The 16404-nt window shown below is 49.3% G+C and overlaps 1 protein-coding gene across 1 annotated transcript in view; it reads left to right on the forward strand.

The window, feature by feature from the left end:
• Nucleotides 1–16404, forward strand: part of LOC144780825 (mitogen-activated protein kinase 14A-like) — a 142218-nt gene that overhangs the window by 100792 nt on the left and 25022 nt on the right. The window contains exons 5-6 of the mRNA XM_078659328.1: nt 6003–6032; nt 7654–7701. Coding sequence (XP_078515454.1) covers nt 6003–6032; nt 7654–7701 — 78 coding nt within the window. The remainder of the gene's footprint in view (nt 1–6002; nt 6033–7653; nt 7702–16404) is intronic.

The raw sequence follows: 16404 nt of genomic DNA on the forward strand, positions 1-16404 counted from the left end.
ACACCATCCACCACCTGCAACACAGCCCCCTAGATACAACACATCACACCATCCACCACCTCCAACCCTGCTTCCTAGATGCACCACATCACACCATCCACCACCTGCAACACAGCACCCTAGATACAACACATCACACCATTCACCACTTGCAACACATCACCCTAGATACAACACATCACACCATCCACCACCTGCAACTCAACACCCTAGATACAACACATCACACCATTCACCACTTGCAACCCTGCATCCTAGATACAACACATCACACCATTCACCACCTGCAACACATCACACCATCTACCACCTGCAACACAGCACCCTAGATACAACACATCACACCATTCACCACTTGCAACACAGCACCCTAGATACAACACATCACACCATCCACCACCTCCAACCCTGCGTACTAGATGCAACACATCACACCATCCACCACCTGCAACACAGCACCCTACATACAAAACATCACACCATTCACCACTTGCAACACAGCACCCTAGATACAACACATCACACCATCCACCACCTGCAACTCAACACCCTAGATAGAACACATCACACCATTCACCACTTGCAACCCTGCATCCTAGATGCAACACATCACACCATCCACCACCTGCAACACAGCACCCTAGATACAACACATCACACCATCTACCACCTGCAACCTAGCACCCTAGATACAACACATCACACCATCCACCACCTCCAACCCTGCATCCTAGATGCAACACATCACACCATCCACCACCTTCAACACAGCACCCTAGACACAACACATCACACCATCCACCACCTGCAACTCTACACCCTAGATACAACACATCACACCATTCACCACTTGCAACCCTGCATCCTAGATACAACACATCACACCATTCAACACAGCACCCTAGATGCAACACATCACACCATTCAACACAGCACCTAGTCTAGATATATAGAAAAGACAGAATCCACCACCTTAAGCACCACACCTCAGATGGAAAATCTCACTCAATCCACCTCCTCCAACGCAACACCACAGACAGAACACATCACCCAATCCAGAACCTTCATCACAACACCATCCACCACCTGCAACACAGCCCCCTAGATACAACACATCACACCATCCACCATCTCCAACCCTGCTTCCTAGATGCACCACATCACACCATCCACCACCTGCAACACAGCACCCTAGATACAACACATCACACCATTCACCACTTGCAACACATCACCCTAGATACAACACATCACACCATTCACCACTTGCAACCCTGCATCCTAGATACAACACATCACACCATTCACCACCTGCAACACATCACACCATCTACCACCTGCAACACAGCACCCTAGATACAACACATCACACCATTCACCACTTGCAACACAGCACCCTAGATACAACACATCACACCATCCACCACCTCCAACCCTGCGTACTAGATGCAACACATCACACCATCCACCACCTGCAACACAGCACCCTAGATACAAAACATCACACCATTCACCACTTGCAACACAGCACCCTAGATACAACACATCACACCATCCACCACCTGCAACTCAACACCCTAGATAGAACACATCACACCATTCACCACTTGCAACCCTGCATCCTAGATGCAACACATCACACCATCCACCACCTGCAACACAGCACCCTAGATACAACACATCACACCATCTACCACCTGCAACCTAGCACCCTAGATACAACACATCACACCATCCACCACCTCCAACCCTGCATCCTAGATGCAACACATCACACCATCCACCACCTTCAACACAGCACCCTAGACACAACACATCACACCATCCACCACCTGCAACTCTACACCCTAGATACAACACATCACACCATTCAACACAGCACCCTAGATGCAACACATCACACCATTCAACACAGCACCCTAGATGCAACACATCACACCATTCAACACAGCACTCTAGATATATACAAACCACAGAATCCACCACCTTAAGCACCACACCTCAGATGGAAAATCTCACTCAATCCACCTCCTCCAACGCAACACCACAGACAGAACACATCACCCAATCCAGAACCTTCATCACAACACTCTAGCCACAACAAATGACGCAATCCAACAGCTCCAACACAACACCGGTCTAGGTTGGAGTCTTTAAAACCAGGGCGTTGCGAGGCCACAGTCCGAAGAAATGGCTGCTCTATACATATGATTTGTTATATAAGTATGATTTACATAGGATAGGAATGTACTCTCGCTAGTATGGGTTTATAGAGTCTATTGCATTGTTTCTGTGTCTTCCCTCTTCCTTCCCCTACAGTATCCCCCACCCCCACCCCCACCCGGCTGCAGACAGCCCCCTCCCCTGTGGGTGTACAATAAATCACAGCTTCAGACAGGTTCGTGCCCCAGGGACTGGGGGGGGGGGCTGGGGGGGGGGGGTGGATGCCGCTGAGCCTCGTTGGACAAAGGGCTCAGGTGTGGGGAGATGAGGGGGCCGGGAGGGGGCCGGGAGGGGGCTGGGGGGCGGCTCTCATGGGCATCCCTGGTAAAAATAGCAACACTTTAAAAGCCAAGGCTCGCATAAGACACTTGAAGCGACTGCACACACAGGAAGGGAGGCGCAGAAATACGGCTCCCAAGGACAGTCGTGATGAATTACAACCGACCTACAGACACCCCCGCTGTTTGGGGGCGAGGACAGCCCCCCCGTACCCCTAAGGACACCCCCCTCTGCTCAGAAGGCATGTCAGATGTACCTGTGACCCCGCTGTTTATATAAACTACTTTTATATCTGGCAGCAATAAAACTGAGCCTGAGGCTCCCGCGCGCCTCCTGCCTGTCACGTGGCTGAGCTGAGGTGATAAAACCATATATTGCCCCCAGGGCGCGTCTTTGCGCAGGATGTTACTGTACGTGTGCGCCGGGTTCAGGAGCAGAGTCAGCCACTTCCTGGTGTCTGAAAGGGAAAGTGATGGGCTACACGAATGTCTGCCGCGCCCTCATCTAATCATTAACCCTCTCTGCATGGTAAGTCACCTCTAGGCGCTGAGACAGGCACAACAGGACGGACATTCATAGAACATTAACTGACCACGGCTGACAGACACGTGCATGGCTTCACTGTCCCACCCCCGAAAAAGCGCGGGAAACAGGATTGAGGATAAAACTGTCGGAATCTGTCTGGAACAGGAGGATCCCATATAGATCCAGAAGGGACAGATCGTTCCCGGATTTTCAGAGTTTCCACCGAACTCTCTCTTGACTCATTCTATGAAGGAATGAAGGGGCATATTAGCAAGGGCAGTATCGCCGCTTTAGCAGCACGTTTTGCCTCTAAAGCGGCAATATTTTTCTCGCCCTATCAGCAAGCTGTCGCTAACAGCAGTTAGCGACAGCTTGTAGGCGATAGCGAGCGGTTTGGGGCCCGCTTTGCATGTCAGCGATATTTATCGCTAATGACATGCAAAGTGGGCGTACCCAACCTGTTAGCGACTGAAAGCAGTCGATAACGTCGCTATCGCCTATTAGAAAGGCAGGCGAAGCAATAAAAAAAGTCACGCTAAGTGCGAATATCGCTAGAATCTAACGCCTGCTAAACACATGACTTACCTTCAATGGGAGGTGGATTGTCAGGTTAAGTCCCTATTTGCGTTAATACATGAATATCACTGGATTTCCAGCGATATTCAGGCATTTCACCGCTATCGCTGGATATGTTGGCACAATGGAGATAAACGTTGCTAATATATCCAGCGATAGGCAGCGATAACAATAAACGTGCTAAGCGCATTTTGCAATAAATATCGCAATATCTTGCTAATATGCCCGAAGTATCTTCTAAAATGCACATGCCTGGCAGCGTTTTGGCGCTGTGCAAAACAGCGATGAACCATCAAAGTCCTAAATCTGAATAACTTTGGTTAACAAGCCAAGTTTTAAGCTGTTTCCTGAAAAACAAAACTGATGAATGTGTGTTCAATGCAAAACGAAGACCGTTCTATTGTAGAGCCGTAGATCTGGAAAAACCTCTTCCTACCACCCCAAAAGGTACCTTTGAAAGTTGCAACCTTTATGAATGTAACTGCGCTGGGGTTTGCCAGGTATAGCATTCTAAAGGGCATATTTACAAGGCCCTTGCACCACTTTTGCGTCATTTTTAACATGGTAAAAGTGACGTACGGGCATCGCAAGGGGTTTGTAATTAAGCCCCTAAGTTTTCCTTAAAATAAGATGAGGCTTTCGCGAAGAAGGTGTTGTGGGCTAGGCAGAGTGTCTTGAAGGTGATACAAAGGCTGACCGGGAGCCACTTGCCTAATGTATTGAATTATGGTAAATTGAGATGAAACGATTGGGGGCAAAATCTACAATAATCAGCGTCTAGCCAGAATTATAAGCCACCATCATGTTAGCATCGACAATGTTTCAGCTCTGGTGGCCAGTCCTTTCCACTAAGACTTCATCAGGATGAGGAAGGGACATGCACATTGTACACTGTACTGTGCTCAATCTGTTCACCTTTGACTCTGCATGACACACTGGCCGCTGTGCTGTGTGTCATCAGGATTCCCGGATTCTGAGATATCTCGAAATCTGCAGTTAATAAAAACAGCTACAATATGCAGTGACTACAAACTTAATCATTTTAATTGGATGATTCAGTAATAGTCTGTATATTAAATTCAATTGCACTCATTTTTTAGAAGAAAGTTTGCATCAAACCTGCAAAGTTTCAAACTTTTAGCATGGATACATCATTCTGTTTTTTAACTCTAGTTATTGTCATGTCAGCGTTTTGTCATTAATGCTCATATGTGTCACCGGGAGAGGGACGCGGGGCATGCCTTTATATCCTTCCTTGGGTGTCTGGCCAATCAGAATCTGTTGTCCATCTAAGTTAAAGAACACCCACTGAGTTCTCCTGGACTTCCAACAATCACTGAGGGCCTCATTTATGAGGCTGTGCGTCACTTTTACGCCGCCGGTGCGTCACTTTTTGTGACGCACCAGTGGTGTAAAAAATGTGCCTTGTTGCGCCATATTTACAAAGTGACGCATCTATGTAGATGCGTCACTTTGTAAACCCCTGCGCCATATTATACCTGCGCCAGGTATAATGTATGCAGGGGGGGGCGTTCTGACGCAAGAAAGGGTCATGGAAGTGACGCAGTGAAATCTAAGATTTCACTGCGCCACTTCTAGGACCCAAATGCGTCAAAATCTTGCGCCTGCCTCACAGCAGGCGTAAGACTGACGCAGGCTCTTCCACGTGGGGCTTGCCCCATGTGAAAGGACACATTGCTGGAGTTACATCACTTTTGTGACTCACTCCAGCAATGCGTCACTTTTGCACTCACGGATACGTCAGAAATACTGACGTAACTGTAACTCCTTGCGACATGATGCGTCATACTGTAAATATGATGCATCATTGGTGTCGCAAGGAGGGCGCAGTGAAAAGTGACGCATCGCTGTTTTCACGCAGCGGCACGTCACTTTTTATAAATGAAACCCTGAAATTCTAAGTGAGCGGCCAACCTGTAGGACTCCACAGGCCTAGAAAGTTTTGCAGCTCTGTCCTCCGTGCCAGGGAGGGGGGGCATTCAGTCCTGAGTGTACAGGTGAGTACCACAGGGCCGCCTTGTGGTACCGGACTGAGCTCCACCTCGCAGCCTCTCGCATCCCGAGGGATTCTGTTCATGATGAGAAAAATTGTGGCAAAGCACTGAGCCCTTAAGTTTCACAGACTGTGCTTGAGTAATTCCTCATTTCAGACTACAAGTCCCAGGATGCAACAGCAAAAACCTGAACTGAATGAGTTGCTGGAGTACGGACCTGGGAAACTTCAGGGCTCTGCATAGTTCATGGCCGTCTGAGCTGAATCTGTCCTACAGTCAACAAATAAGAATTGTGAGCTTGAAATGTACTTTCACAAACCCTGTACCAGCACCGAGCCAGCTGTAAGCTAATTGAATCTTGATCTTTCTGTTTTTTGTTGACAGTACATCCACTCTGCCGGGATAGTGCACAGGGTGAGTATGTTAATACAATCACAAGTAAGGCATGTGTGTGTGAGGCCAAGAGCATGTGGGTGTGTAAAGACAGGGGGCCCGATTCACAGAACTAACTTAAGACAAAATCCTAAACTTACTACTTTTGGTATTCACAGAAATTAGGATTTTGTCTTAAGTTTGTCTTAAAACAGGCTTAAGACAAAATCCTAAACTTACTACTTTTGGTATTCACAGAAATTAGGATTTTGTCTTAAGTTTGTCTTAAAACAGGCTTAAGACAAAATCCTAAACTTACTACTTTTGGTATTCACAGAAATTAGGATTTTGTCCTAAGTTAGTCCTGTGAATCGGGCCCTATGACTGTGTGAGTGTGTGCGCGCGGTTTGAAGTCCTGCCATGGTGTCATCCTGCCAGCCCCAGCTGGGCTGAAAGAAGAGCTCGACATGAGATTATGGGTCTGAACCCCTCACTTAAGATGGCGGCCGCGGTGTTTACATGGCGCCAAGTACAAAGGGAGCTGTTTACAGAAGGGCGCGGCGCTGGGAGGCTCCCAGGGAGGGGGTCAGCCGGTCTAGGAGCCAAGGAAGGCAGGGTGTGCGCCCTGAAGCCAAGAGCCACGGGGCTGGGCGCTTAGGGCTTTGTAAGGTCAAAGAGGCCCAACCGGCCCCTCTTTAGAGCAGCATCGACACCCCATCAGCTCTGGAAGAGGGACGGGGGCTCTCTTGGGGGGGAGAGAGAGCGAGAGAGCGAGAGAAAAGGAAAGGAATGAAGAGAGAAAGAGAGAGAGAGAGAGAGAGAGAGAGAGAGAGGGGGAAAGGAATGAAGAGAGAAAGAGAGAGAGAGAGAGAGAGAAGAGAGAGAGAGAGAGAGAGAGAGGGAAAGGAATGAAGAGAGAAAGAGAGAGAGAGAGAGAGAGAAGAGAGAGAGAGAGAGAGAGAGAGAGAGAGGGAAAGGAATGAAGAGAGAGAGAGAGAGAGAGGGAAAGGAATGAAGAGAGAAAGAGAGAGAGAGAGAGAGAAGAGAGAGAGAGAGAGAGAGAGAGAGAGAGAGAGGGAAAGGAATGAAGAGAGAGAGAGAGAGGGAAAGGAATGAAGAGAGAAAGAGAGAGAGAGAGAGAGAAGAGAGAGAGAGAGAGAGAGAGAGAGAGAGAGAGGGAAAGGAATGAAGAGAGAGAGAGAGAGGGAAAGGAATGAAGAGAGAAAGAGAGAGAGAGAGAGAGAAGAGAGAGAGAGAGAGAGAGAGAGAGAGAGAGAGGGAAAGGAATGAAGAGAGAGAGAGAGAGGGAAAGGAATGAAGAGAGAGAGAGAGAGGACACACTTTGTAAAACAAAAAAGTAAAAGTAACTTAAAAATATAGAGGGATTTAGCAAATAACTCCATGCATGTGCACAGCTTGTGGTTTCTGTGTATCTCCGCAATCAGAAATGGATCCACCCTTGTGGACCAAAGCTGGACACCCCTGGTCCGCTGTGTTACAAGAGCTCATATGTGGTTCCAGCCGCCACTCTCCCACGCCAATAACTCAGCGCCTACATCTTTCCACTCCCTACAGTCATGTTCCTTCTTCCTTTGAGTGACACATGTCAGTTCCCTAACAAGTGTGTGTTCCTGACCCCACCTTTACTTTGTTCCTCTCACAGGATCTAAAACCCAGTAACCTGGGGGTCAACGAGAGCGGCGAGCTGAAGGTAAGTGCCAGGGAGGAGAGGATGGAAGAACCTGTGAGAATTGGGTGTATCCTGTCTAAGTTGTTTTCCTTTATCTGCTGATATAAACATCTTTGTTCTTAAATTGTATTTTACCTGCAAGAACATGTCCGAATGATTTAACTGCAGAGTGACTTTTATTTCTGCCACACCTCTTGACTTACCTTCTCACCAGGGCTGCATCATGATGGCCAAGTGCCTGTTTTTTGTGTGTGAAGTGTCTGAAGTTCAGACATACACAACTTAGAATTTCTCTAAGTTAATGCATGAACTCTAAACAGAACAAGTCGGAAACAGGGTGCAGACACTTACCGCTCTCTGTTCCACGCAGAATTCAAAAGTTATATGCCTCAAGTTTACCTCGCTTGCAAACAAAGAGGTGCTCGGCCCATCATGGTAGGCCCCCAAAACTCACTGGGGCATATTACCAAGCTATAGCGATAATTATCGCTAAGCTTGGTTAGCGGGTATAATAATATCGCCGCACTCTGACGATTTTTACCGCTGAGATACCTTGATATTATCAAGGTTTATCTCAAAAGCGGTAAAAATCGTGGGAAATGCATGAATATCGCTGTAAAATCAGCGATATTCATGCATTATCGTGACAATGCTCTTAGCCATGTTATCCACCTTCCATTGGATAACATGGCTAAGAACTGCTCTGGGCAGGCGTTAGCTTTTGGAGATAATCGCGCTTAGCGTGATTATTTCCAAAAGTTGGTAATAGGAGATAGCGATGTTAGCGATTGTTTCCAGTCGCTAACATCTTGGCACGCCCACTTTGCATGTCATTAGCGATAATTATCACTGACATGCATAGTGGGCCCCTAAATGCCCGCTATCGCCTATTAGCTGTCGCGACAGCTAGGTAATAGGGCGATAAAATTATCGCCGCATTAGTGGAAAAAATTCCCGCTATAGCGGCGATAAGGCCCTTGGTAATATGCCCCACTGTTCTCCCACGGTACCCCAATAGTGATCTCAGTATCTTTCTGGACTTACTGACTCTTTCATCTGTCGGGAATAGCACAGCTGTAATTTCAATGGCTGTTCCATATAACCCATCCTTCCACAGCTCGTACGGCCAACTTTGAAACAGAGCCAAGGGCCTGCCTCGCGGATTGGCCGAGGGCACCCTGTCAATCAGGGTAGTGGAGGACAGTACCTCACCACCCCGATGGACTACCATCTGTCAAATTTAGGGACGATCGCCTGCCCAGTGGTCATCTCTGTACTTTGACGGGGACCGCCTTTCCTGCAGTTTCTGTCAAGTTTGACGGCCATTCAGCAAACTTTCAACATGTTTTTGTTTGTCAAAATCAAACTCCTGCAGCAGCTGTTTGTTTAAAAAAAAAATCTCACAATGACCCCCCCCCCCCTCAACCTCTGGGAGTTTTCTACCGTGATGCAATGTTATGTACTTTCTTTCTTGTCGTTCACTGCCAGGATTTTCCTGGTGCTGATGGACATGAGAAAGCAAGACATTACTCCGTCCACCTGAAATATGGTGGGTGATGTAATGTCAACTGCCGTCGGTGGAAGTTTTCCTCCAGTGGAGCCAACAAAGGAAAACCAAGGCTCTGTCCATCTATAAACTAAGGGGCTTTTTACAAGCCCCCTGCGCCACCAGTACGTCACTTTTCGTGACGTACTGGTAGCACATGGGGCCTCCCCATATTTACAAGGACAGGAAAAGCCACCCTGCGTGAGTATTCCTCTCCTTGTAAATACGGACCCTTCACACGCAGCACTTTGCGTTGAAGGGGCATTACATGGGTGTTGCTGTGGATGTTCCCACGCAACACCCATGGAACAAGACGCAATTCCAGATTTACGAGGAATTGTAATTCTGGAGATGCGTCTAAATCAGGGGTCTCCAACCTTTTGTGTAGTCAGAGCTACTTCTGGCCAGTGAAAATCGCCGTGGGTTACTGAACCCGAAGCAACTCGCGCATTTTTCAGAGAGACCCCCCACGCCTAGTTTCATTGACTTAAAGCCTAATTTCATCAGAGCCCATACTGTGGTTTGAACAAAATACTCAAGACAGGCCTGACTTAAGAGTTCCCCAGAACACCAAAAGAAATTACTTTGGATTTGTGACGCTTCAAGACATTCCAATTAATAGGTCCAAAATTAAGGTCCAAAATTTCAGAGACACTCCTAACAAGTACAAATTACAAAACGATAAAGTAGTACTATCACAAAATTAGATGGAATACACCATATAATTTGTCTTTTTTGCGGCATGATTTTGTCAAACTTGCTGCATAATTTGGTCCCCCAGTGCCACATAATACCAGTGGCCCTGAACCATGACTTAACAGTCATGCCCCCTCAATCCCATGCCCCCCATACCCCTCTACTCCCTCCCCACCTCGTCATGAGCTTGGCCTTGACTACTGGACACAGATAACTGCAGAGTTGTAAGAGGCAGTGGTACCCGGGGGCTTGTGGAAAGTGAGCAATCAGACAGCAGCACGAATATCCTACTGCTGATCCTGGCTGCATCTATTTTTACCTGCCTGCCAAGTAACGGTAACCTATACACATGTGCCTTTCAACGTTTTATTGCTTTTATCGTATTGCCTGTATTTTCATTGTTGTGTCTGTGACTGCTGTTGTCTGCCTTCCCCCGCTGCCTGTACGTGGTCCGTGCCCTTTTTGTTCCCTCTGTTCTCCTCACTGTCCCCGTGCTCTCTCTGCCCGGTCTTTCCTTCTGTACCCCTCACTGCCCCGTGTCTAAGCCCGGTTTTCCCTTCTGTTCCCCTCGCTGCCCCCGTGCCTCTCTGCCCGTTCTGCCTTCTGTTCTTAGCTGCCCCTATATTTTTGTATTCTGTATTTTGCCTCTGTGCCTTTTGTTTTTTGTGCCCGTCTGCCCTCTGTGCCACTCGTTTTCCCTGTTTTTTGTGCCCTTCTGCCCTCTGTTCCACTCGTTTTCCCCTTGTTTTTTGTCCTCTTCTGCCCTCTCTTCCACTCATTTTTAGGTCTCACCTGTCAATGCGCATGCGCATTGAGCAGAGCGAGACTATGGGGGCTTAAACAAAGCTTACCTACACTGGCGATTCACTGGCGATTTGATGAAGTGCATGTGCACTTTTAACTCAATGCGCAAGCGCAATTAGTTAAAATGCGCGTGCACAGCATCAAATCGTCAGCTTAGTGCCGCCAGCAGCTCTTCCCGCTCCGCCCCCTGCTGCATCAAAGGCTTGGCGCTGTGCCTCAGCCCAGCCATTCTCCTCCCCTAATTACCCCCTGCGGCATCAAAGGCTTTTTCACGGCCGGCCGGCCGTGCTTTCAGTTCACGGCCGGCCGGCCGTGTCTCCTTTTCTTTTTTTTTTCATTAATTGAATGTCTTCCAGCAAGCTCTCCTCATCCGTAGCTTTAGGTGTGATGACAGCATTTCCTTATAAGATTACTGCTCTCTTGGGAATATATGAGGGCAGGAAGCCTTCTGAATTCGGCTGATCATTATCAGAGAGTGTTTTGGTGAAAATACGGGACTTTTCTTATGCGTGCTGCTACAAAAAGAGCTCAGCTCTCCTTAGCTACGGGAAAGCTGTTTGGCTTACTTCTGCTCGCTCAGCCAGCAATTGTGCCATGTGGTGTGTTTTTAGCTTTACTAGCTCATTGGTGTGTACTGGCTTGCCACTTTGCTGGAATAAAGTACCGGCCATAACGCTGAATACGACTTTCTTTTAATTAGTTCACCAGTTTGCTGCCAAGTGAATTTGAGAGTAATAGTGGCAATCATGTTTGAAACTGCATAACGTGAGCGGAATAAGCTTGCAAGCCTCAATCACCCCACATCCACCACATCCACCACCACATCCAACACATCCACCACCACTTCCACCACATCCTCAACCCCTCACCCTCACCCTCACCCTCACTCACCCTCAACCCCTCACCCTCAACCCCTCACTCACCCTCACTCTCACTCACCCTCACTCACCCTCCACCCTTCACCCTCACTCACCCTCACCCTCACTCACCCTCACTCACCCTCAACCCCTCACCCTCACCCTCACTCACCCTCAACCCCTCACCCTCACTCACCCTCAACCCCTCACTCACCCTCAAACCCTCACCCTCACTCACCCTCAACCCCTCACCCTCACCCTCACTCACCCTCACCCTCACCCACCCTCAACCCCTCACCCTCAACCCCTCACCCTCACCCTCAACCCCTCACCCTCACTCACCCTCAACCCCTCACCCTCACCCTCAACCCCTCACCCTCACCCTCACTCACCCTCACCCTCACTCACCCTCACCCTCACCCTCACCCACCCTCAACCCCTCACCCACCCTCACTCACCCTCAACCCCTCACCCTCAACCCCTCACCCTCAACCCCTCACCCTCACTCACCCTCACCCTCACTCTCACTCACCCTCAAACCCTCACCCTCACTCACCCTCACCCTCACTCACCCTCAACCCCTCACCCTCAACCCCTCACCCTCACTCACCCTCACCCTCACCCTCACCCTCACTCACCCTCAACCCCTCACCCTCACTCACCCTCAACCCCTCACTCACCCTCACTCAACCTCAACCCCTCACCCTCACTCACCCTCACTCACCCTCACCCTCACTCACCCTCACCCTCACTCACCCTCACTCACCCTCACCCTCACTCACCCTCACCCTCACTCACCCTCACTCACCCTCAACCCCTCACCCTCGCTCACCCTCAACCCCTCACCCTCACTCACCCTCAACCCTCACCCTCACCCTCACTCACCCTCAACCCCTCACCCTCACTCACCCTCAACCCCTCACCCTCACCCTCACCCTCACTCACCCTCAACCCCTCACCCTCACTCACCCTCAACCCCTCACCCTCAACCCCTCACTCACCCTCACTCTCACTCACCCTCAGTCACCCTCAACCCCTCACCCTCACCCTCACTCACCCTCAACCCCTCACCCTCACTCACCCTCACCCTCACTCACCCTCAACCCCTCACCCTCACTCACCCTCACCCTCACTCACCCTCAACCCCTCACCCTCAACCCCTCACCCTCAACCCCTCACCCTCACTCACCCTCAACCCCTCACCCACCCTCAACCCCTCACCCTCAACCCCTCACCCTCACTCACCCTCACTCACCCTCAACCCCTCACCCTCACTCACCCTCACCCTCACTCACCCTCACTCACCCTCAACCCCTTACCCTCACTCACCCTCAACCCCTCACCCTCAACCCCTCACTCACCCTCACTCACCCTCACTCACCCTCAACCCTTCACCCTCACTCACCCTCACCCTCACTCATCCTCACCCTCACTCACCCTCAACCCCTCACCCTCACTCACCCTCACCCTCACTCACCCTCAACCCCTCACCCTCACTCACCCTCACCCTCACTCACCCTCAACCCCTCACCCTCACTCACCCTCAACCCCTCACCCTCACTCACCCTCAACTCCTCACCCTCAACCCCTCACCCTCACTCACCCTCACTCACCCTCAACCCCTCACCCTCACTCACCCTCAACCCCTCACCCTCAACCCCTCACCCTCACCCTCACTCACCCTCACAACACATATTGTGTTACAATAGGTGTCACATTTGCGAAAGATAAAACTATTGGCATTGTAAATAACAAAGCTATTAATTTAGCTATTTTCAAAACAAGCACATAAATAAAAAATGTGTCCTTTACAATACCAATAGCTCAAACTTTCCTAATGCGAGACCTATTGCATTGCTGTGCTTCTCTCCCCTGCTGCACTCTCCTGCTCTCTAGAGATGTGGCCTAACGACCACAGCTGCCATCTAAGTCACGTAAATACAAAACATGTTGCATTCCAAATGCTATAGGTGTCACATTCGCGAAAGTTATAACTATTGGCATTGTAAATGACAAAGCCATCAATTTAGCAATTTTAAAAACCAACAAATAAATAAAATATGTCATTTGCAAGACCAATAACTCCAACTTTTCTAATGCGAGACCTATTGCATTTCCAATGCTTGTTTGATCCTTTCTGCCCTCTGTTCCACTCGTTTTCCCCTTGTTTTTTGGGATGTATGTCATTACAACGCATGCTTTCACTCCGCATGCCATTACGACGCAACTTTTACAACGCAAGTCATTACAACGACTTGCGTTGGGGGGCGCTGTATAGTGGAATAGTTTAATTTACTATTCCAACTCCAGTCCCCGTGGATAGTAGGGAAGGTGTTGGATAGTAATTAAACTATTCTGTATCCTAGAGCGCCCTCCAGCGCAAGTCGTTGTAATGACTTGTGTTGTAATAGTTGCGTCGTAATGGTAGTGCGGAGTAAAAGTTGCGTTGTAAAGGATGTTTCCCGTTTTTGTGCCCTTATGCCCTCTGTTCCACTCGATTTTTGTGCCTTTCTGCCCTCTGTTCCACTCGTTTTTTGTGCCTTTCTGCCCTCTGTTCCACTCGTTTTTGCTTCGTTTTTGTGCCCTTCTGCCCTCTGTTGCACTCGTTTTCCCCTTGTTTTTTGTGCCTTTCTGCCCTCCGTTCCACTTGTTTTTTGTGCCCTTCTGCCCTCTGTTCCACTCGTTTTTTGTGCCCTTCTGCCCTCTGTTCAGCTCGTTTTCCCCTTGTTTTTGTGCCCTTCTGCCCTCTGTTCCACTCGTTTTTTGTACCTTTCTGCCCTCTGTTCCACTCGTTTTTGGTGCTTTTCTGCCCTCTGTTCCACTCGTTTTTGCTTCGTTTTTTGTGCCCTTCTGCCCTCTGTTCCACTTGTTTTCCCCTTGTTTTTTGTGCCCTTCAGCCCTCTGTTCCACTCGTTTACCCCTTGTTTTTTGTGCCTTTCTGCCCTCTGTTCCACTCGTTTTTGCTTCATTTTTTGTGCCCTTCTGCCCTCTGTTCCACTCGTTTTCCCCTTGTTTTTTGTGCCCTTCTGCCCTCTGTTCCACTCGTTTTCCCCTTGTTTTTTGTGCCTTTCTGCCCTCTGTTCCACTCGTTTTTCCTTCCTAACCTGCGCTCTCTGACGCCTTGTCAGCCATCCCTCCCACAGGATCCCTAATTCCACCATTGAGCTTACCTGCGGTGGAAGGCACGTCTCCTACTGCTCCGCGCTGGCACCCGACGATGACGCCACAAGAGTCAGACTCTCACGAGAGTAGTCTGCAGCTCCAGGAGAGGAGCGTCATCCTCTTTCAATGGCCCCCACCCCAGCTTAGCTCCAATCCGAGCGGCTGGTTTGGGTGAGGGCGGGCAAATGGAGCCAGAAAGGCTGAAGGGCTACACGAGCTACTCCCGTGTTCTCCGCGAGCTACCGGTAGCTCGCGATCGACCGGTTGGAGACCCCGGGTCTAAATGCTACGCCACCCTAGAGGTGGCGTAGCGAGGCGCAACGAGGAGAAATGTTTTAATTTCTCCTCGTTTTTTCCTCTTTCAATGTGGCTGCATTCTACAGCACGCATTGAAAGAGGAAAATGCCTGTAGTGATTGTTTTTGTACAGGAAGGTGCCACTTCCTGCACAAAAACAATCTCCACACTATGCAGGCATCCTTGCACCATGGTGCAAGGGTGCCTGCGCCAGCGCATGGCTGCAGTTTACGTGCCAGCGCAGGGGGAAGCACAGAGATGCAACATATTCTTGGAAATATGTTGCATCCCTGTGCTTCGGAAGTGCCGAAGCAATGGTGCAGCCAAAAGGCTTGCGGTACCACACTGCGGCACTTCCTCGTAGATCTGCCCCTAAGTGGGGGAGAGGAGTTGGCCTAACGGCTAAGGCGCTCGACCTCGGACCTGGGGATCTGGGTTCGAGCCTCGGTAACGACGCCAAAAACCTCCTGTGATTCTGGGCAAATCATTTAATCTCCCCGTGCCTAAAATGAAAGTGTGTCCTCATGTAACGTAACTGGTGCTATGTAAAGCGCTCTGATACCTGATTCGGTTCGGGTCTAGTTCGCACTATATAAAACTCTAAAAAAAAAAAAAGTGAGCAAACTAAGGGCTTGTTTGACTGGAACTCTGGGGCATGTGTGACTGAGTATCCTGTTCACCAGGCTCTAAATCAACCCCAACTCTGCAAATTGATTGTGGATTTTACAATTGTCTACATGCAATATTCCAAGACCTAGTGCTCAACCTCAGCTTACATTGACGTATCCCCCTCAGGTCTGACCGAACTAACTTGATGAATGCTCCCTTCACTCCGGTGCAGATCCAACCATTGGAAACAGTCCATCATCAACCCTGTACTCAAAACACCTGCTGCAGACCCAAACACCTGGCCAACTATTGGCTGATCACCAACCTCCTCTTTCACCTCAAAATCATGGAAAGGCCTATACGACAAGGGTGAGAGTATATTGCTCTCACGACCTCCCTCGCACCATCTTTTCTTGTCTTAAAAAAAGTTGTGATTGGATCATTGGTGTCACCTACATGCCCCGTTTGGCGTTTACAAAGGGCTAGCCTTCTGGTGCCTTCTGGTTCATAAAGACGTAAGCTCCACAGGCTCAGCCTCTTGAACTCCACCATGTGAACGTCCAGCTGTAACTGATGACTTACAAATTGCAGATCCAATTGGAAAGTGGCTCAGAGAATCCACTCAACGTCCCCTGGACCACCGGCTGTACAGGATGAAGGAGCGCGTCCTGTGAATGAATGGTGCGAGGACGAGACCCTCGTGATCAGAAACACTAAGCCCAGTTTTAACACTGAACCCTCGTCTTTGACTGGC

This window comes from Lissotriton helveticus, chromosome 9 (assembly GCF_964261635.1).
Source record: "Lissotriton helveticus chromosome 9, aLisHel1.1, whole genome shotgun sequence".
Lineage (NCBI taxonomy): Eukaryota > Metazoa > Chordata > Amphibia > Caudata > Salamandridae > Lissotriton > Lissotriton helveticus.